The following is a 21,720-nucleotide window of genomic DNA, read 5'->3' as shown; positions in this document are numbered from 1 at the left end:
GCCCGCTCCTGCCCGCGCAGCCTCGCGCGGCCCCGCGGTTGTGTCCTCGCTTTGAGTAGCACCAAGAGCAGATGGGTTTTGCAGAGTAGACGAACGAGTGGATCCTCTTAGTTTGCTTGGCTTTCTGCTGGCCGCACTGTTTCTTAACCAGAGCATTTGCTGGGAATCCCCTTAGCTGGAAATGATCACTTATGTGATGGCGAATTAGCCGAAACTGCTAGGGCAGGTGCAAATTCGCGCCCGTGAATTTTCCTGATTTTGTTCYGATAGAGCAGGTGCTAGCAGACAGCATTTGACCCAGTAAGTTCAACTGGTCTTGCCAAATTTGGTTTGCCTGGGATAGGGAACGTTGTTTGTATCAGCATCCTGGTAAAAAAGCAAGCAAATGGATTTGTTGGTCAGGGAAATTTTCGTGACAAATTTGCAAGCCTCTGTTTAAACAATGTAATTTATTTAATCTTGTGATTTTACTAGTCCTTTACCATAATCATACAATAGCATCATTACACTACATGTTTTCATCTCTCATGAGACAGATGGATAGTGGCTGAGGCTCAAAGRTAATATTTATCTACAAGATAGTAAAATGAAGGCAGAGATTTGTAAGTTAATACATTCAGAGCTGATAAAATAATTCCAAAGGAGAAGCAATGCTAGGGTATAATTTATTTTTTTAAAATCCTGTTTAACAGAACATTCAGTGCCTTATGACATACATATTGCAATGATGGTGCTCTATAAATGTCCTTTGCTGTCATCATTTACATGATTGATCACCTTGCAGCTGCATAAACTTGAATAACTCAGTAAATAACCTGCTACCACGGTATGGGTATGCATCTTGGGGTGTGTGTTGTGGAAATGCATGTTGGTATATTTGTGCATCTATACATTTATACCTCATGAGCCTGTGATTACGCAGGATGATAAATCAAGCTCTTAGGTGTGAAAAGGCGCTTTCCGTGTAGAGGGCAGTGTCTGCTCTGTTCTCAGCTGGAGGTTGGCTATAATGCAACTAAGTTTCTCTGTTGCCTCTCCCGAGATAAATACACATGTGGTTTCTGAACCATTTAATAACTTTGATGATGATGAAAAATCCAATAGTGGCCAGTTAAGCTGCAGCAACACTGCACTCTTTTTTTTGCCTGGAGTTTCAGTGCCTTGAGGATTATGTTCCACAGTAAACAAGATATTCGGTCTAAATTGTATAGACTTGAACAGGAGGTTTTAATGAATACGTAACTAACAGACTCTTAAGCCTCATGAGAAGCTGCCAGTCCCAGTCTGGAGTCCTTTCGTCAGTAATCAAAGTAATTTGACAGAGGTAAAAAGAAGTAGCTTCCATTCATTTAAGTGCTTCATCTTACATAAAAATCATGGCTTTCCTGGTTTCCGTAGACCAACATGCTGTTCGGGAAACAAAGCAACTTCATTTGGACCGAAGCCTCYGCAGGGGCTTTGCTCCGTGCCGGGAGGGCGCAGCCCCGAATCACGGGTCAGGATGCTCTGCAAGGGGCAGCCCGGCACAGTGCCACCACCCCGTAGCCTCCCGGCAGATGGAGCCTGTGGTTTTGGCGGAGGATATTCAGACTGTGCTGCCCCAGAATGCCATGGTTTGGATCAGGGCCTAAGGAATGGACAGTCAGAGTAGCGCAAAACTCAAACATACCTCATAGCTTTGAGCCCGTGGCGCAGCGAGTCGTGCGGCTCCGGCTGTAAATTGGTGTCCCAAACTCCGCTGGCGCTCCCGTTCCCAGCGAAGCAGGCCAGGAGAAGCTGAACCAGCTGTTCCCCGCCACTAACGTACACGTGCGTCAAACGGTGCACGTTTTTTCCTGCTCGCTCCGTGCAGATGGCTCCATTTTGAACATCCAGAATTTGTTTTGACTCAGAGACTATAGCTGGTAAGCGGAGGGTTGCCCGGCGGCTGGGCGCCCATAGGTAACTCCTCGCGCGTGAGCAAGAGTCGAGCGCGGCTGTAGCCCGGCCGCCAGTCAATCACAGTAGCGCTGCAAGCCAGACGAAGGCAGCCTGTCCAAACMGTGGGGAAAGTCGGAATTAGAGGCGGTGGCATTGTCCATATATTGACAGATTGAAATGCTAGCAGCGTTTCACTTGCGCAGCTATTTTAGCCCCGGCTCTAAATGCTGTTTTGCAGCTCTAAGCGTCTCTCTAGTAGCTGCTGGGAACTGGATCGCGCAGAAGTTCTGTTAAATGAACATGTCGATAAGAATAATGCAGTGCAAAGGCATAGATACACATATCTATATTTATAACTCAAGACGCAGAAAACTCGGTTGCATCTCTATTAAGCACGAAACCACGAGCGCCGATTCTTGTCTGTGCATGTCGTATGTATGGAAATGATTTTCAAGGACAAATGGACACCACAAATACAAAGGTCTCGACTTTTTTTTTTTTGTGAGATACAGCTCCTAATCTTGCAGACTAGGCTTGGGAGATTTTCTTTTCTTCTGTCAGGATTTAAACATTTTAGATCTTTTGTATATATTAACTAAAAGAAAGGGACACTAGTTTTGTTTTGTCATTCAAGCTATCTTTTGCTTTAAAAGGCTGCCTGTGCTTTTGTCTTCTCTAGTTTAAGCAATTAAGTTGAAGGATAAGTAGCCAGCATATGCTCAGAGGCCTCGGCTTTATTTTATTAGACCTAATTATGCCAGAAAATGCAAAACTGTTTTTCAGTAACTCCGCCATATCCATTCAGCATGTACGTGTGCTTCCTGCTTATCTGTTGGTTCAGTTCTGCTTGCACATTGTCCAGGTCTATCACCTTGCTGGGGAAAGACATGATTTGTAAATCTGAAAGAATTCCCCAACAGCTACCATAAAATTAAGCTGTTAAAGAGCTCTTGTAGCTTGTTCAAATGTAGACCTAAACAAACCTCTTTGCTGTTTAGCCCAAGATAAATCTTTTAAAACTCCTGCTCTAAATCACTTCCTAATTTTAATGAGTTTATATATCAGCCTTTGCCAGATTTTTGCTGTAGCCATTCTCTAAGATTACAGCAATGATAAAGTAAGGACTAAAATTGTTTATTACATATTATTCTTTGGAAGCAAACTTTTCCCCCCAGAGGCTTTGGGAGAGTTATTGATTTTCTGCCACCAAGTGAAACGTGTGACCTTTATAATATGAGCAATGATTAGAAGGCCAATAAAATGACATCATTCCATTTAAACTCTAGAGTTCGCACAGCAAATAACAAAATGTGCCACATTTAATGATGTCCATGGACAATAAGTATACATTGCCTGGTATCAAGTGAGCCTGAAACACCAAGCAGCCAGGCTATCGGCTCCCCAAAATGCCCTGTGTTTTGCCAGGGGCGTGGGGAGCAGGAGTATAGACCAGGGAGAGCTATAGCCCTTCGCAGCTGATAAGGCAAGAAGTCGATAGAAATTTTAGGTTTGGCATTTCTGAGAGCAGACTTTTCTAGATGTTTGCATCTACCGGTGCCGCAGACAAAACCCCTGCTGATGTAAGTCGTGTAGGACCAGATATTTGGGGCATGATTGTATGCATTCATGCCTGTTTTCCCCTAATCAAGAACATATGCTTTTCTAAATAGAACAGAATATTCTATTCTAAATAGAAGAATTTAGAATTTAGAAAAAATTCTAAGTCAAATAAATCTCATCATTGTAATACAGCTTTGGCCAATTCGCTGCAGTTGCTCTAGAGTAACTGAGAGACAGATATGTTCTAAATATATGAARCATAACTGCACAGAGGGTATTGATTTTATAATGCATATTAAAATAAGGAGTGCAGAAAACTGTTTTAGTGAGGCTGAGAAAGGGATTCTACAACCTGATTTACTGAATTGATGTCAGAAAAGAAATTTATGGAATTTCTGTATTTCTCACTTCAGTCACATAAGTCTGTTTCCACACATATTTTTTTTCCTCTGTTCCGTCAAAAACTCATTTTTGACCCGTTAGGACCTGCTTCAGGCAGGTCTCCAGCCCCTAAGTGTTTGCTGCTTAGAAAGCCCAAGCAAAACAGCACAGGCCTCTCAAACCACCATGGAGGAAGGCACGGGGACAATTTTCTCTCCCATTTCTGGCTCATTGTGTAATATCAATAATCTCAGTAGCTTTGTATTATACTTGCTGTAAGTGGCTCTAGTGATTGATTAAACACCTTAGCTTTTCTTTGGCATTTAATCAATTGCAGCAGCAGTTTATTGCTTGGTATATTACAAAGTAAAAGAGATTATTACTTAATTATTCTGAAAAAATAGCAGCTTGCAGTTGTTGCTAACATCGGTACGTGTCTGTTGGGCCGCGGGTGTAACATCACGTTTTGCTCCGTGCCGGCTCCTGGAGGCCTGGAGCCCCCCAAGGAAAAGCGAGCGGTTCCCRCGGTCGCTGCTGCCCCGTCACACGCAGTCGTTCCCACGGCCGTCGCCGGCGCGGAGGAATTAGTGCCATAAATAAATAATTGCTCACGGCAGGGCTTCGCACCCTGCAAAGAGCCCAATTCTGTCACTTGCTGGGTACCTCCAAATTTCACTTAAATTATTAGGCAAAGCCCTTATTAATCAGGCCCGCGTGAATGCGAACTCGCTGTCGGGTACTAACCGCTTACTGGAGGCAACCCAGCAAGCAGCGCATCGGTAGCAGGCAGGCTTTTCGATAGCCCTGGGTGCAGCACCAGATGTGCACGCCGCTGGAGATAAATCAGATATGGGGGATGTTACTGCAACGTGAGGGTGAGGGAGAGAAAACAACATTGTGTGACATCCTCTTGAGGATCTAGGAAATGGCAACTCCTCTGTTGTCACACGTGAGGTTTTCTGCCTGGAGCACACAGTCAAAGCCATATGCAAGGAAAGAAAGTGCAGAAAGACAGGGATTCAGGGTAGCGTACACACATATGCATGTTGGGACACCACAAGTACCACGATCAGTATATATTCTTTTTTCTGCTTGTGGAATGGCGTCTAACCCAATGGCATGCCCATGCAAAGGGACAGGCCAATATTCAGAATAAAAAAAATGGGGTTCAGTGCCTTGCTTTGCCACTGACTTTCTGTATGATCATAGRCAAGTCTCTTTGTTTCCCTATGCCTCAGTTTCCCTTTTGGGAATGGGAGTAACAGTTGTTCACTACCTTAGAGAAGCACATGAAATTAAGGACTGTTAGCTGCTCCTTCATTATAGTAATGGAAATCATATAAATACTTTAAATAGCTAAATCTTTAAGCCCTTGATCTGCCAAAGACTCCTGTTAACTAAAAACAGAGCCCTTGACTTGAACAGGGCCAGTAGATGAAAGATCAGTGACAAAGCATCCACTGGAAAATTATGGAAAAAGTATTTCCCCAAACTATTCTGGGGGTTATTAGAGAGGTGGGTGATTCGTTCATAATTTTTTATAAGGCAACAGCACTGAGCCTCATATGTTGTTTCCTCTTGCTCCGTTATGGCAGTAGAGGTCTGACCATCACCTTTCTAGGCAGCTTTGTGAAGCCAAGAGGTTGGGAGCGCTCTTGCTCGTGTTTAACGCTGGCATAGCCCGTGAATAGGGATACGTTGGCCGGTCCCTGGCAGTCATGCAGAATGCTGTGGTGCTTTCGTGTCAATCGTGCAATGGCTTTTACACGTGCTCGAGCAGAACTGGAGCGAGCAGGTGTTGATTGCCCAGTGCGTAGGAGAAGCTCATGTTTCTTTGAGAAGGTGCTGGATGGTCCTAACCATTAAAAGAGTTTATTTTCTTACTCCAACAGATTTCCCCTCCCCTCCTTGGCGTTACCAAATTTATTATCGTTTTTGTCTTTCAGGTGTAACCTGCCTTTAGTGTTGCAGACACATCAGCCAACCATGCATTAGGAACTGGGCCCTTATTTTAATTCAGTATGATATTTTTTTTTTGTCCAATAATTTCACAAGCACTAATCCACACTTCAAATGCAGGAGATACTTTGATCCCCAAATTGTTCAGCATTTCATGCAGGAAAAACCGTAGGCCACAGTCATGAAACTCCTAGAGGATGGCTGCTGGCTTCCTGTGGCAGAGCTGGTTGTTGTTTTCCCCCCTCTCCCTTCTTTGCTCTAACCATTTTGTCTGTCTATCTTGTCTTGTATTCAGTTTTCAAAGCAATTGCCATGAGGGGTTTCCTTTCTTTAGTGCCTAAAAGGGAACAATAGATTTTTAGAATAAGTATATATATTTTTATATGGCTGTGTGTATATGTATATCATATATATCATATATATACTTTAATGTTACATGCTGAGAAGTCCAAGCCAAACAGAAATTAATATTTATTATTATTTCTGATGAAAAGGTCTTAAAATGTATCCTTAAATGCACATGACATTTAAAATTATTCTAGTACTGGATTCCTGAAAAACTAGATGACCTTTTCTCTTGAAATTGAAGAGGTTTTTTTTCCTTAACAGTTATATTATGCACAGAAGATGAGATGTTAACCAAGATGTTAAAATGTATTGTTTCCCTTTGAAAGCTAATCCTGTTCCTCATTTTCATTAATGTTGGCTCATTCTTTTTTCTTTTTCTTTTCTTTCTTTCCTTTCCTTTTCTTTTGCAACTGTTTTTGCATGAAAATGCAGAGTAGCAATAAACAAATTTTTCGTGAGACTTGCTTTAAGACACTTCTTTTTCAGATCCAGTTAAAGTCTTTAAGTTCAGTTATTTTAAAATTCATATTCCTCAGTTCCGTAAACAAAAAAAAATGGAGAAATGTAATGAGGTGCAAAGCGATTTCCTAGCCCTCACTAATCAATAAGTGCCAACAAAATGGGGATGGCGTAATGTCCGTAATTTCATTGTCTGCTGTTGCCAGGTCACCGCGAGATGGCAGCCGAAGCGGGGAGAAGCTGGAACTGGCCATGTCAAACCTCACCGCGGATGTCCTGGAGTTACTCCTGGAGTTTGTCTATACAGGTTCTTTGATCATCGATTCGGCCAATGCAAAAACTCTACTGGAAGCTGCCAGCAAGTTCCAGTTTCATACTTTCTGTAAAGTCTGCGTTTCATTTCTAGGTAAGACCCATTCCATCTAGTGAGAGTTTACAGTCACATTTTAAGGTTTTTAAGACTTTAGTATAATGACTCTTAAAAGGGAATTAGGAAACTGAAGATTAAATATAATGCAAGGCACGATTTCTTTGGGTTGAGAGTTGAATTTAAAATGCTGATGCGGGGGCTGGTGGAAAATGATCTAAAGAAGTGAAGCCTGTTGTTTGAGCAGCAGCTGCATTCACATCTTGGCTAGACTGTTGTTGTATTTTTATACTTGGTATCGTGGTGACATTTTATTTCGCAGAGGTTGGTCTCGCCACAGATCAGGCTGGAAGGCGCAGGCTGCTTCTGACATGACAGCAAATGCTGGATACTACAGCAAACTAGGTTGGCCATGCACTGAAGGAGGTGGAGGTGGACTCCCTCAGAGGAGTCATGATCTGCAATTTTCTTCCGTCCCTGAGAAGTTCCTTCCACTCACCATATTCTTGTAGACAAAATCTGTTTTACGTACTGCAAGTTGAGTGGTCGTGGGGTTTGCTCTTTCGGACAGATCTAAGACCTGATTGCTGCATATGGTATCAATACACACGGYTTGTCAGCAAACCCGTGGGGTCAAAGGGTGCTCGTGGCAACCGGTGTGCCCTGCGTGCGTGGGCAGCGTTTGCCCCAGCAAGGGTGTGCAGAGCAGCGTCGCACTGGTGCCTCTGCCCTTCTCCTCATGGCCACATGAGAAGCCTGATCTCCCAACCCAGAGCACGGTGTGGTCCTGCTCCATGCGTTTCCTATGCAGTTTCCAGCGTGAACTATTTCAAAACAGTCCACGGTTAACAGCTCAGTTACCTAAGTTTTACTGGTCTGAACTAGAACCAGCTGGCCCCATTTTTGTCGTGGGAAAACAGGAGCCAGAACTGGAACTCAACTGGAAAATGTGTTGGTTCCAATTCCTGCCTGTACCACATGCCACTCCTTCATTGGCATGGCTATAAGAGCTGTGAATAAGACAGTAAGCATTTATAAATTATTGATTAACATAATCTTATTAATACAAAAAGTGTAAGCTTGATCTTGTATGACTTGCTTCCCATGCTCAAGTTTGAAATATTTTTGGACACCTGATTTCTACTCAGGCTTTAAAACRTCTCCCTCAACTCCTAGCTTGTTGTGGGTGATGTCATCCCCTCTGGAACCCAAATTCAAGTTCAACCCACATGAACTGTAGGTTAGTCGTSGTCACTTCTCATTATAAACTGACATCTAAAACTACAGAGAGTGGAAGATGAGAGTTTAGAAAATATTGTAGTAATTAAAAAAAACAATTCAAGTGAGTCCAGTTTACTACTGTGTTAACTCCCGCTACTAAGCTGGCCTGTTAGCAAGATTAGCGGTGTAACTAGGCTGGTACAACTGCAATAATTCAGAAAAGAATCTATGGTATTGTATCCACCCCTTCTTTCCAATTTTTTATGTGTCACTTGTTTACAACTCTTTTCTTGAATGTGTGGGCAGAGGCAAAACGAAAACTATACCTTGTGGTCCCACTATGTTGGTTGTGGAACTTGAATGAGGGCTTTTGCTCTGGCAATGCTTTTCCCCAGCTTCCCTTCGCCACCTTTTAAAAATGATTAGATCTTATGGCCTTTCCAGGAACAGAAGATGTATTTAAGTTGCACTATCTCTAAAGATTCAGCCACAAAAAAAAATACATTTATTTCACTAAATCAATGTGAGATTTCCCTTTTCCGATATTTAATATTTGAATTCAGTGAACCATGTTATGGTATGAAATAGTAGAGTTGGCTGTAAGTTAAGTGATATATGGGGAGCCGCTGGAATTTTGTATTCTCATTTGGAGAATTCATGGAGTGTAATTGCTTATTTTTATTTATAGCTGTGACTGGATTGCTCTACAGAGATAGCAGAGCATTTGCCATCTAAAAAGTTCAGGGAAAGGTATTTTGTCTTCTTTCTGGCTGTTTTTTTCTTTTCAYCCCAGCCCCCTTCACTCCCCGCAAAGCAAAAACCAAAGATATTGTAAAAATACTTTTTTTCTGGGGTTTCTGGAGGATTCACCAGTATAAGCAGTGGTTCTGTCCCATCAATGAACRTGTCCAAATTGTAAGAGAAGTGGAGGGAAGTGCAAAGAGGCCCAAACAAGTGGAAACCCAAAATAATAGGTCTGTTGAGCACAGTATAGCACCATCTCRGATATAATTCAGGTCATCCTTTTCAGCCGTGAAGCTCCAGCAGGGTCCTTGCTGGCTGGTGTCCAGCCAGCTTGGGCATCTCTGTCCAGGGCCTCTCCGGTGGGGTTGCCATGGGCAGAGGCACCAGAACCTACACACTCCTTCTGGGGGAGACATGCTGCAAATGTGTTGGGAAACTTGTTCCGTTTCAAAGGGAGGTTCCCAAACCAACTTCACTAGGCTAACTATAGCCACGTTCTCTCTCTTCCCCACGTGCTGTCTATGCTGCTTTTGTCTAGAGCCTGACAAATGACAACAGTTTTGTGCTGGCTGATGCAGTGATGCTGACAAGTTAGTATAGGTGCCATATGATAACCAGGCAAATGTTTGCAAACAGGTCAGGATTTCATAGGTATTTCCTCCATCCATATGGCTTAASCATTGTGGTTTTTCCCTCTTTTTCATATTTGTTTTTCAAAGAAGTTACAGTACCAACACAGTCATGCCTCAGATCAGAATTCAGGAGATTCATCAGTGTCATGGTTTGGGCTATCACAGGAGTGAACAAACCATGAGCTCATACTTCAGCCTGCTGCTAAAAAAATAAAAGTACGCTTCCTCCAGTCTAAAGGATTTGGTGCCTGGTAGATTCATAGAGGAGAACAGGAAAGAGTAAGAGCCCTGATTTTTTTTTTCTAGCCCCCTGGGGAAAGGGCAYAAGGACATTTGCAAAGAGAATGAGAGGGAGCTATGGGAGAAGCTGAACTAAGGACAAACGATGAGATCTGTGTGAATAGCCATGAGCCCTTGAGGGAGGAAGAAGAGGCTTTTAAGGTCCTTATGAACTCGAAAAAGTATTTTGGACAATTTTTGTTCATCCAAGGTAGAGAATTTTGAATCATCTGGAGAACCACATTGCCCAGCAGTAGAGAAATTAAAGCATCAGCCAAATCTAGAGATCGGAGAAACAAAGAGCACTCTCACAGGGGAACTGAAATCTTTGGAAGGTGAATGCATCCGGATGTCCTAAACCTATCACCTGTCTTYACATGCTTTTGACGGGAGCATGAATAACCAAGGAATAAGAGCTATATCTAAACAGATACAGAGTGTGATAGGGAAGTGATTTTCATGCTAATTTTAGTGATATCCAAGTCATCATCTACAAACCATCTTGCACATTATTTAATRCACACAGAGAGGGCTTGTGTCAGCCCCAGATCTTCCATGATACTATTACTGCAACCTCACTAAGTAATCCTTCCTACAAACCATCTAGCTCTGACTTTATCTCAGCTCTTCCATTCATCCCCCTCCCAGAAGCACAGTCTTAGCAATTTGTCTGGCTGATTAACACACACTGACTCCGCACAGGATCCCAGTCCAAAACCACGTAACACAAGTGGAGAATACCTGCAGTTTTATGACATGCATAGAAATGGTATGATATCCGACAGCGTTCCAAACCAGTGAGAATCTGCTAGATTAGATCTGATATCCTTAAAGCTGACTCCTAAGTCAGTTATTAACTGTCTTTGAGTGTTGAGAATAGCTTAGCAGTTGGCAGCCGTGTTCTGAATGGGCTCAAGATGAAATGCCACCAAAATGTGTTGTTTCAAGTCCRGTGTCAGTGTGACAAAACCAGCAATTGTCGTAACCGCATCGGCATCCAAAGGAAAATGGCACAGGAGCAGATGGAGCAGAACTGCTCCTTAGCTGCCTCTGCCACGTCAGCCTCCAGAAGGACCCCAGGACTGCAAGCTTGAGGGGGGCCATACTGTATAGTAGAACTCTGTATCTAAGTAGTCATTTAGACTCCTTTTAYAGTCAGTGAAAAATAACATGCATCAGTAGGGCAGTTCTGCTCATCCTGAAGTATATATCTAAAATATTATCAGATGAATTGCATCTTGGAATTATCTGTTTCTGAGCATAAGGGGACTCTAACATGATTGCCCAGTTGCACCATGGGCAACTGGAGTAAGGAGAAACGAGTCTCCCTCCCGAATCTGGAGTCAGAGGTGACATGTAGAGGGGGTGGTTTTTCTGTTCACGGGATGGAAATTTTCTCTCCTATAGCTGTTGCCCCAACCTCCATCTTGCTCCACTGGAACGAATCCAGCTAATTCGCATCCCAGCCCTCGTCTTAAAAAGATATCAYGGAGCCCATCTTATGTCAAAAGTGAGGAGGTGTAAAAAAGTGCATCACCAGCCTCCCAAACATACCATAGGCTGCATCTGAGACCCCTCTCAGAAAATCACCGTTACAGTCTGCCACCAAGCAGTTTCTCGGAAAGAGGAGTGAGCGCCTGACACTAACTACTGGTGAATCTCACCAGGAAAATCTGGAGCTGCTTGGAAAGCCTGTGTGCCGGGGTTTCAGGTGTAGCAGGGATTGGTATTGCAGTTTTAGGGTGAGAAAAGCCTGTCTAGACCTGAGGAAATCAGCCAGGACCAGCCCTTCTTCTGCCCCACGCCAGAGCCCGTCACTCAGCTGGGGGCGTGCGGGAATCTCTCCTGATAAAAGCAGATCCAGTCCCTCAAGGGTGAAGACTCATTTTCCAAGTCTTTTTTCCATCATGTACTAGTAAATGCCTGCATAAGGAGTAAAACATGCTTAGTACCTTTATGATAAACCTTACATGGATATGGTGGGACAGTGAGAATTTTGCTCTCTGTTACATGATAATTTTATCCGCAGCTTTATGTATAAGTGAATCTGTGCTTTTCAAAAGCTGCACTGCAGACTGACAGACCCAAGGAATCTGGAAGACTTTTTTTTTTTTAACTGTTTTTTTGGAAAAGCAGAAATTTGGGGAGCTTTGTGCTTCATAGCTTTCAGTTTGCAGCCTGTCTCTGGGCAGCCTTTGAGTGACGAAAGGTAGTAACAGAAAAYGGTGCTGCTGCTCCAGTCTGCTCGAGGAAATGGGGCTCATCGGAGTCACTACAATCAACTGATGCCAAATGAGATAACCGAGTTTCTAGATTGGTACTCTGTAAAAAAAATAAAATAAAAAGAATTAGAAAAACAAAAAGCAAAACCGCACAACCCCTAATCTACTGCCAAGTAAAAAAAAGTAGGTCATAATCCTATTTTAATAAAAAACACATATAGATAGTGCACAGTGGTGTTTTGAATCTGATGAAGGCAGAAGCAGGATGCAGGGAAAAATCGCTGAGCGTTTTCAGCAGAGACAATCTGATGGGAGCTGGGTTTGAAGAGATTTTGGACTCTCTCACGTTTCTGTGCTCTGAAACGATGCGGTGGGATATGGCATTGCCCAAATGGGATATATTTTTCCTCTGACAGCACGGAAGCCTGCCGTCGGTACCAGCACTTCTGTGATCCATTGCAGTCTCATTCTTTCTCTCTCTTTTTTTTTAATTGTTTTCTTCCTCCTATATCTTAAAAAATACATTCTGCCTATTAGTAGCGGCTTGGTTAGCAAAAGCTGAGAATAATCTGAGAGTTCCTCTTAGGAATGTCTGAAATTGGTGGGTTTTTCTTCGGAGCAGCTGAAAAGGAGAAAGTACAGTCAAATGTGTGGTGTAGCACGCACTTTTACCGCAGAGCTATCCACTGTGCTGTTACTTCCGTTTGCCGGGGAGGAGATAATGCTGTCTGCTCTGTGCATGATTTGCTTTGAAACCCACTACACAACATTTAACAGAAGCCGTTAGTATAATCKGTGTTTTGCATAAGGGATGTCATTGCATTCAGCGGCAACAAAGTTCCTTTGAAAAAAACGGGGGGGTAGGGGGGGGAATTTTTTATTATTATTATTTGAAGTAGCTTAGTCGCTGAACAGGGCAAAAATTATCATAAAGTGACTGCAGCATCCTCCGAAATGTCCTTAATGCTGTTTGCATTTATTCTTAAGTGTCTGCACTGGCATTTACATCCCTGCTGTTTCTAAAAGCAACGTTGGGGGCGGTGGAAGCGGCGGCAGTCTCTTGGCTGGATTCCCTCCCTCGGGAAGCCCCGAGTGCTATTCCGGCTCTCCTCAGTGTTAGGAAGGCTTACACCCAAAGCAAAGGCAGAAAAGTGTATTTCTCTCCCATCTCCAGCTGAGCCATTAGACAAGTGTGGATTTTTTATTTTAAGCCCCAGTCCTAAAGTAACCCAGGGTGCTACATCTAATTAACAACTTGAAATTCACTGGGGTTAGAGCTTCATCCGTGGCGCTTGTTTTTTTCATGAGTGCGATAAAAACGTGGCATCTCGCTTTTAATAATTCTCACTTGCTTTTTATTTGCTCCTTTTAGAAAAACAGCTGACTGCTAGCAACTGCTTAGGAATATTAGCCATGGCTGAAGCCATGCAGTGCACTGAACTATACAACATGGCCAAAGCGTACGCCCTGCAGATTTTCCCAGAGGTGGCTAACCAAGAAGAGATCCTTAATATCTCGAAAGATGACTTCATTTCCTACATGTCCAATGACAGCCTGAACACCAAAGCAGAGGAGCTGGTGTATGAAACAGTGATAAAGTGGATTAAGAAGGACGCGGCAATCAGAGCTCAGGTAAAAATAATCTCAGCGGCCTCACTCTGCTGCATTCCCATCAAGGCTCCTTTAAAACAGGAAGCATCCCTGTGCGGTTTTAAATGTGAGGATGAGTGGGAGATGGGATGGACAGCTGAGATAAAGAGGAGGAAGAGCATGCAGGCTATGTGTAAAATTTTTGTAATTTCAAAATCTGATCCTCATATCTGATCATTTAGAATCAAAATCTTGTTTGTGACGTGCATCGTACAAAGTTAGAGCCTCGAGCTGTTGGCTGCAGGCTTGGTCACAGATAAACTGGGAAGGATTAGAGCAGTGTGAGTCGTTACTTTAGGAAGAGGGTGCGTTTTAGTAACACTAGGAAAAAAAATCTATCAGAAAATCAGTATTTCTTTTGGTGCCACATACTGAAAGAGCGTAAGTTCAGTACACAAAAAAAAAGATTCTCTGTCTTTATTGGCTGCTTAGATAACCCTTGGGTATTATATATTTAATAGAGTCAGGCTTTCCTCAACCACCTGAGCTAGGCAGTCTGCCCCCAGCTCAAGAAACTAAGTGTATTGCTTGGTCAGAGCTGGAGGACAGAGAGCTGTCTCCAGATAACTGCTAGGAGCGACAACTGTTTTGAGGACAATGATGACAAAACGTTGCCCTTGGGACCAGAAGACTACCCTGGCGATATTTAAAAACCTGCCACTTGCCTTTGTGGCAGCTCCTGGAGTCAGCTTACACAGGTAGGACGCTGTGGTGATGTGAACCCCAAATTTTTTTTGGAGGGCCAAATCTCCCCACAGACCCCAGAAGGGGAAGGTTATTTTCCCCTTCTTCCCTGCAGTGCTGGAGAGAGGCCAGAGGTGCTGGTTGATCATTCCTGGCAGGGCCAACATCTGCTGCGGGAATTTACTAATTTATTTTTTAGGCGGTGGTTTTTCTTCCCCTCTCCTTGCTGCTGCCACCACCATCGCCTCCTCTCTCCCTTTCCTACCGCTTGGTTTTCTTTTCTTTTTTTCCAAGCTGCCTTCCTTTCTGTCCTGCTTCTGAAGTGCTACGTAGTTTATGACGGCAGTTTTATTTGCTTCTCCAAATTTCTCTGTGGTGCTTTGGTTTCATGCATTACTTTACAAGGACTTTTAATTTTTAATTTGTATTTATCCAGTGATGAGGGTCCTGAATAAATTAATATTAAAGATACCAAGCAGCTAACTATTTTCATGTCCAATCCTACCACTAAAGCAGGTAGCTCTCACTTTTTCTTTTCTCTGTGCACAGCTTGACCTATTACAAAGCTCTTAGTTAAATAGCTACTTATTTTCTAAAAGTAGGAGTTCATACTTACCATGAAAAATACCATCTTTACAATAATGACTTTCTGCATTTTTAGAACCCGGGAACAAATAGCTCTGAGGGTGGATAGGAAGAGGGAGATGCCTAAATAATCTTATGTCTGATAAAGATGATGAGTGAAAAATCTCTTATCTGGGGCAAAATAAGGCCCACTATACTGCCCAAATTCCCGTGAAATCCCCAAGGACACTCAGGGTGCTCAGAGCTGGACCACCATGGCAACAGCGAATGCATGCTCTTCCAAGAGTTGTGCATGGATATTTTGACTTTATTCACAGTTCGCTGAGATGGATTCACTCAACTCTTTCTCTTCCAACTCTTTGGATGGGGAGCCAGCACACGAAGGACACCAAAGCAGCAAGGACTGTTGCTTCTGCACCCGGCTGAGGGGATCTGCCAGGGGGTTGGAGACTTACAGCCATGAATTACAACAGCCACAAACCCACCGGGGTAGCATATCACTCTCCCAAAGGCAGCTCAGGCAGATAAATCTCTCTGGGCCTGGACTTCCCAGCGCAATTTCTTTGTATCTCCCCTCTCCCTTTGCCTGATGGGCCAAACTCTGCCATCGTATTAGAGGGTTTTTGCCCCAAGAGCTCAGGTGTTCAGAGCGCCCCCATGTCTGCTTCTTCCAAGCAAAGCATTAGTCCTTCTCCCAGAGGTACAAACGGCACAGACGGCAAAATGACTGTGCCCWTCATCTTGATTTTGCATCCGTCTTTCCTGGCAAAGGCTGGGTGAGGCTTGCTCAGCAGAGACGTCCCCATGGTGGGGCGGGGAGAAGCCACCATCTCTCTAAATCATCATCTTCTGCCCCCGGAGCAGCTGTGGGCAACCTTGGTGRCTCTTCAAAGCTCTGTTGACTTTCATGGCTTTGGAGCACGTTTGCTTGCAAGCTTACACCTGGGGAGAGTAAATCTCATCGCTGGTCTGAAGCCAGGCAGGGCCATCGCCCGAGCTGTAGCTTGCTTATCCATCACTGGTTCCCTTCCAGCCCATCTTCCCCTCTAAAAACCACTGGTTTTGCTAAAGCAGAATAATCTCACCTAGGCAAGCCACAATACACAGGAGACGTCCATGGCTTGGCGGGGGGATTCGGGCTGTCCCTTGGGCTCGGTGACTTCTTGCCACTGCGTGTGCCCCATGCAGGTTAGACCCTGCAGCGGCCRCGCTTTCGGAAATCAGGGCAAGCCAGGGCACAGTAGCAATTGAGTCTCCCCTTTTCATGGAAAAACATTAGAGTTAGGTATCTCCCCACTCTTTTTGTGCCTTTCAAAAAGCTCTTTTGGGGTATCTAATTCTGTAATTCTTTCACCATCAGGCTGGAGGGCGGTGGTGGGAAAGGACTTGGGATTCACTTGCAAGACAAGTGGAAAGACTATGCCCTAGCTGACAATTCTGCAAACTGTGCTCCCTTGAAGTCTAATGGTGCTTATAAAAGCGCTCGGTTGCATTACAAAAAGCAGCACCCAAGACTTGTTACAAAGAGAGAATAACAGTGCTTTGAAGGTTGCTGATCCATCTACGTAAGACAAATAGGCAGTTCAGATAGGACATAYGTGTTAAGCTAAGATTTGGTAAATATCTATATCTAGTGTGTTGGAGCAGCGTGCCGGCTGCATACGGCAACACTTCTGGAACTATTTTAGTGCTGCCAGTAGCAAAGTCACATGAAATCAGTTTGACCCAAAGAAACAGCCTGCAATGGGAGATTCTTGAACACTTTGGTAGTTTCCCGTACCAGCAAACAGAGAGTGCTGGTTATAGGAAATCCTCTTGATTACTTGTCATGAGATGGAAGGCCAGCAGCTGACTGACACATCTGGAAAAGCTGAATTTTCTTTTTTTTTTCTATTTATTTCCCTTTCTGACTGATGAACAAGATTGTAGGGTTTATCCTAACAGTTATCCCCTTGATAAGCTTATTACGACCCTGGTGAACTCATGCAAAAATAATATATTGTATAATGGAGGCTTTCCWGTGTGAAAACCAGCATGGTCTGATAGTCCAAACACAAACAGAGATTACTGCCGGGCCCCAAACAGTCTTAACCTGAACTCATTCCCTCTTCTCTGTGTCGCCTTGGGCAGGTTATTTTGCCTTTCTGCCTCCAGTTCATCTGCTGTAAGCTGTAAGCAAATGATACCTGCCATGTGGKCTGTTGGGAGGATCTGCTGGATAATGAGCAATATTACTCCACTAATGACTAATGGAGCTGCGCAGAGTGGAAATCCAGCCTGGCACRAGTGCAGGATGTGATGACGGGAAGCTGCTAAATATGAAGTTGCTAGATGTTGCTCATGGGAAACTTTCCCACCTTCTGCTCCAACTCCAAAGTTGCATCTGTTTTCTCTGACATAAAAACATAGCAACATGTTTGTTGATGCCAGGAAGCCTATGGAAACAAGGCTCCCAGTTGCACGAAGGAGTGAGGAGAGGACAGACGTGCAGACACTTTGCCCTGCGCAGCGCTGGAGAGAGGCCGGACTGCAGCGATGAACGATGCATGAGAGGCTCAGCCGCATTGTAGCCACTTCCATTGCGTTCTGCACAGATGGGACTGGAGGCCCTTTCTAAAACCCTGTTTAAAATCACAGTGTCCAGCAGGAAAAAGAAATGGCTCCACCATAAGGGTATTAATAAGCCTCCTATGAACTTGCATCCTCGGAGGTGGACTTGTCTGAACAGTGTCTTGATGGTGCGACCACCAGGATGACTTTGAGACTAGGCAAATCCAAGGAAACACAAAGCCCACTTCAAAGTACTGTATCTGGCAGTGAGGATAAGGAGAGGTGACAGAGAGAGGGAGAAATGGATTTAGGTCAAAAAGTGTTAAAATGCCAGCAAGCTACATTTTAATAGTTAAAGAGAATGGCAGTGAGATTCKTTGGGTTAGGGTGCAAGAAACTGCAGTGGAGAAGCAGGCTGGTAAGTGTAAGAGCGAAAACAGAAAATCCCTGGTCTGCTGTGAAGGCATAGTTGGCAGCAGTATTTCTCATATCAGATTTTAAAGAATCTCCAAAGTTATGCAGACGACCAGCTTGCTCTGAGAAAATGAAGACTCTGACAGGGACCAAACACCATCCTCGTCCTGCTCTGGGGTGACAGGGAGGTAATGATATGTTCAAATGCTCGTACCTAATACCAGCATATACTGATTACTTAAGTTCATCATAACAGGAAATTCACTGATCGGTTAATGTAGATGAGGGCATTAAGCTTCAGGAAAGCAGTGCTGGAATAAGTACAAAAAGCAATGCATGGCTTCGAGTGGAGCCTAAGTGAGTTAGGCACAAACCCTCTATTACTGTGCATTTAGGCTTTTTTTGAAAAACCCAGATTACCCTCATGCTTTGAAATCCGTCTGGGGGAAGAGCAGACAAATTCAGAACGATGCCATAAYGGAAGTGCGACAAGCTCCACTTTCCCTAAAAGTGAGCAGTGCAAGGGATGAGCAGTAGCACCCGTGATTGCGCGGGGACAGCCTGCTCAAAGAGCTCGGATTTACCCGCCGCCCTTTCTAGCAGCCATCCGACACACTCAGAGCCCCTACGGGCTTAGGAAGAAAAAAGGAGCAGAATCAGCGCGGGAATGAGGCCTTAGGAATACACTGGAGGACGAAGCCCTATGAAAACAGAAAGGAGACCCGCAGAGAAGACACAGGTGAAGCCTGAAGTTGCTTATATCCCCCCTGTACTCAACGGTTAACTTCTTTTACAGGGGTTCCTTTGACTGGAAATCTGCTGACTTGTTTCTAAGAAGTTTAAATTGGTTTGGGGAGCTACCCCATCCCAGACCTCACGGTCTCTTCGTTTTTGCAGTTTTTCTGACACACTTTCCTAATTTTTCAAAATATTTTTCTGAGTGAAGCCATGGTCTCACACAGGCACACGTACACAAGCCGCTCCTCCCAAATGCCGGTGAGCAAAACCGCCCTCCAGGAACAAACTCATTTCGTGCCCCAGGCAAGAGGTGTTGGGGAGAACTGTGCAGGTATTTGTGCGTCACGGCATCTCAAGGATGCAGGAATCGGGAGTTTACTCTGTTTTATGAAGCACCGTACGAGCAGCAGCCATTTAATTGCTGGCAGCGTGCTTTTGGGGTGCATCTGTGCGTATGCAGGTGCTTGAGGAGGCGACTGCGGAAGAAATGAAATGCCAGTCACCGTTGCAGCATCCTTTGGGGGAATTTAGGGCGTCTATTTGATAGCGTCTAGCCAGCAAGATAAAGAGTGCATGGTAAGAATAAGGGGGTTTTTTAAGCCTTAGTATCCGATTAACCCCAAGTATTAATGATTTATCTTCCTGCCTGTTTTAAAAGCCTCCTCATCTTACTGCTGGCAATACCTACTCATGTGCGGCTTCGCAAACAGTTTGGCAAGCAGGGCAGCAGTTTCCCCCGACGCGGCGCGGGTTGGCATTACGGTGTTTAGTCAGCTGTGCTGCCGTAAAGATGTCACGTTGAAACCTGAGTTCGGGAAGGCAGCGGGGCTGCACTTTCCTTCGTGCTAGGCATGAGATTTACACAAGGAGCGTCCTCCCACTGAGTCGCCGTGGGAGCCCCGCGCCTGGGAACCCCATTTTATCCCGCGTGTTTGTCCCCTGATGTTATAAGGCTTTCAGCTGCCTTTTGGTTTCGTCTGAGGGCAAGAAATCAGTGCGGGTGATTAATAAATACCGAGCGCGCTGGAGAGCTTCGGCTGGGATCAGATGTGACCCTGGACACAGGAATGTGCGCGAGGCGACTGGGAACGCAGCATGTCTTTGCAATACCCAGGGCAGCAAGTACCCTAATTACCGAATAGCGCAGCAGTGCCGTGAAAATATAGCCAGAAAGGGCATATTTCCAAGAGGAGCAAAGCAGTGCACTGATCGAGCAGGATTCGGAAGCGGCAGCTCTGTCACCAGGAGGAGGAACCACTGAGAAACAGCTTCAATTTTCCCAAATCAGCTGTTACCCACTGGGGTTATGCTCAGAAATGGGGAGTTTGCAACATTTTTCCCATCCAGCAGGGCGATGTGCTGGGGAAGACGGGGCCAGGCTCTCTGCCGGCACGGCCCGCTGGTGGTACCCAGCCGCCGGCTGGGAATCAAAGGCTGGCATCTGCTTTATTTTTTATTGATCAGAGTGCCTTTTTCTCATCCGAAGGCGTTTTACGGAGCAGGACCAGCCACAGCCGCATGCCGGTGCTGGAGCCGGCGCCGGGCTGCAGCCCTCGTACGGGAGACGGCACAAAGCTCCTTCACCGCTCCCCCATGGAGCCAGTATATTCCCCCTTTCAAATGTTTTAGAAACTCTCATGGCATTAGGCACAAAGAGCTGAAGCGGCAGCTTGCTGGAGCAAAACCCTGCCTTCACGTGGAGCATGCAACTCCTGCRTTTGCATTTCGAGCTCAAATATGTTTCTTTAGACCGATGGCACAAAGGGTCCTTTGTAGGGAAGAACTGTGAACTAGAGACAGATGAGTTATAACACAGAAGGGAAGCATTTTTTTAARCCTCTCCAGGCATTGCTTCAAAAATGTTAAAAATCTTGAGAGCTTTCCAGCATAATATTTAAGGAGCAGGAAGTTTGATGCTGTAGCAGTAAATGTATTTCCTTTTAAAACTAACTGTTGTAGCCCAAGTCTGTGCAGGAGCACAGGGAGAGTCCTTTCAGAGAATACCTGCAAGGATTTTAGTGGGTAAGAGATTTGAGAGGAGGAAAGGTTATTTTTGGTATGATGCTGAGGAGGTTTTTGTAACTGAGAATTGCAGGATGTCAGCGTAAAGCCCACTTGCAAGCAAGTGATCCTGATGCCCATGTAATTAGCAGGAGAAGAATTGTCACAAAAAGTTTAGCAAAGTGAACGTCCTCACTCAAACCACCAAAAAGCTGCAGTAGACATTTCCTAGATGCGTAAGGAACGAGGGAAAGAGAAGGGCGCACAGCGAACAGCTGGTAGGAAGGCTGAAATGCTTAACAGTACTTATTCCAGTCTTAAATGAAAAGGATAATAGTAACAGGATATTTAATACAATYGTGGCTAACAGAGCCAGGAAGCCATCATACAGGAGAGTCGCAGAGAAAAAGGCGGCTGATTGCCTAAATCACTCGAATGTTCTTAAATCAGTAAGGCTAAATGAAATTCGCCCTCCACTCTAGCCCGGGTGCAAAAAGCCGCTGGTTTATAAAAGCCTCTCCTGTCTTCTAGAGCCATCGAGATTATCCATACGCTTCAAATCCCTCGGTAAAGAACCAGCGCGGTTATCCGTACCCGTAATGCCGGCAGCGGCGAGCCCGGCCCCAGGCGCACGCGGCCGGCTTGCCCGAGCTGGCCGCGCGGGGGGGAGAGCGGCAGCGAGACGTGCCCCCGGCTCTCACACGTGACATGTTAACTTTTGAGCCGAGGAAAGGGAGCACCACGGTCTAATTGTTATTCCCCTTCAAAACGAGCCGCGAGCTCAGAGGAGGAGAGAGCGGGGGGAAAAGAGGCGGAATCGCATTTTCGCACTTATCTAATTGCAGGAAGGCGGGCGAGAGCGGGAGTTTGCCGTATTGACGCAGCCTGGGCCTATTTTACAACTTGCTTTAAACAGGCTCCTCTCCGATCTCAGTCTCAGCCCCCCGCTTCCTCTTGGCTCCCCCGCAAGGGGAAACGCCCCCAGCCTTCCCGAAAAAAGGCGCTG

The 21,720-nt window shown here is 44.9% G+C and overlaps 1 protein-coding gene across 1 annotated transcript in view; it reads left to right on the top strand.

The window, feature by feature from the left end:
* The window catches only part of KLHL29 (kelch like family member 29), a 234,509-nt gene that overhangs the window by 178,365 nt on the left and 34,424 nt on the right, over window positions 1-21,720 (top strand). The window contains exons 5-6 of the mRNA XM_026068120.1: window positions 6,834-7,033; window positions 13,465-13,724. Of these exons, the coding sequence (XP_025923905.1) occupies window positions 6,834-7,033; window positions 13,465-13,724 (460 nt within the window). The remainder of the gene's footprint in view (window positions 1-6,833; window positions 7,034-13,464; window positions 13,725-21,720) is intronic.

This window comes from Apteryx rowi, unplaced genomic scaffold (genome assembly GCF_003343035.1).
Source record: "Apteryx rowi isolate R43461 unplaced genomic scaffold, aptRow1 scaffold_269, whole genome shotgun sequence".
NCBI lineage: Eukaryota > Metazoa > Chordata > Aves > Apterygiformes > Apterygidae > Apteryx > Apteryx rowi.
This window is presented reverse-complemented; position numbering and strand designations above follow the sequence as displayed.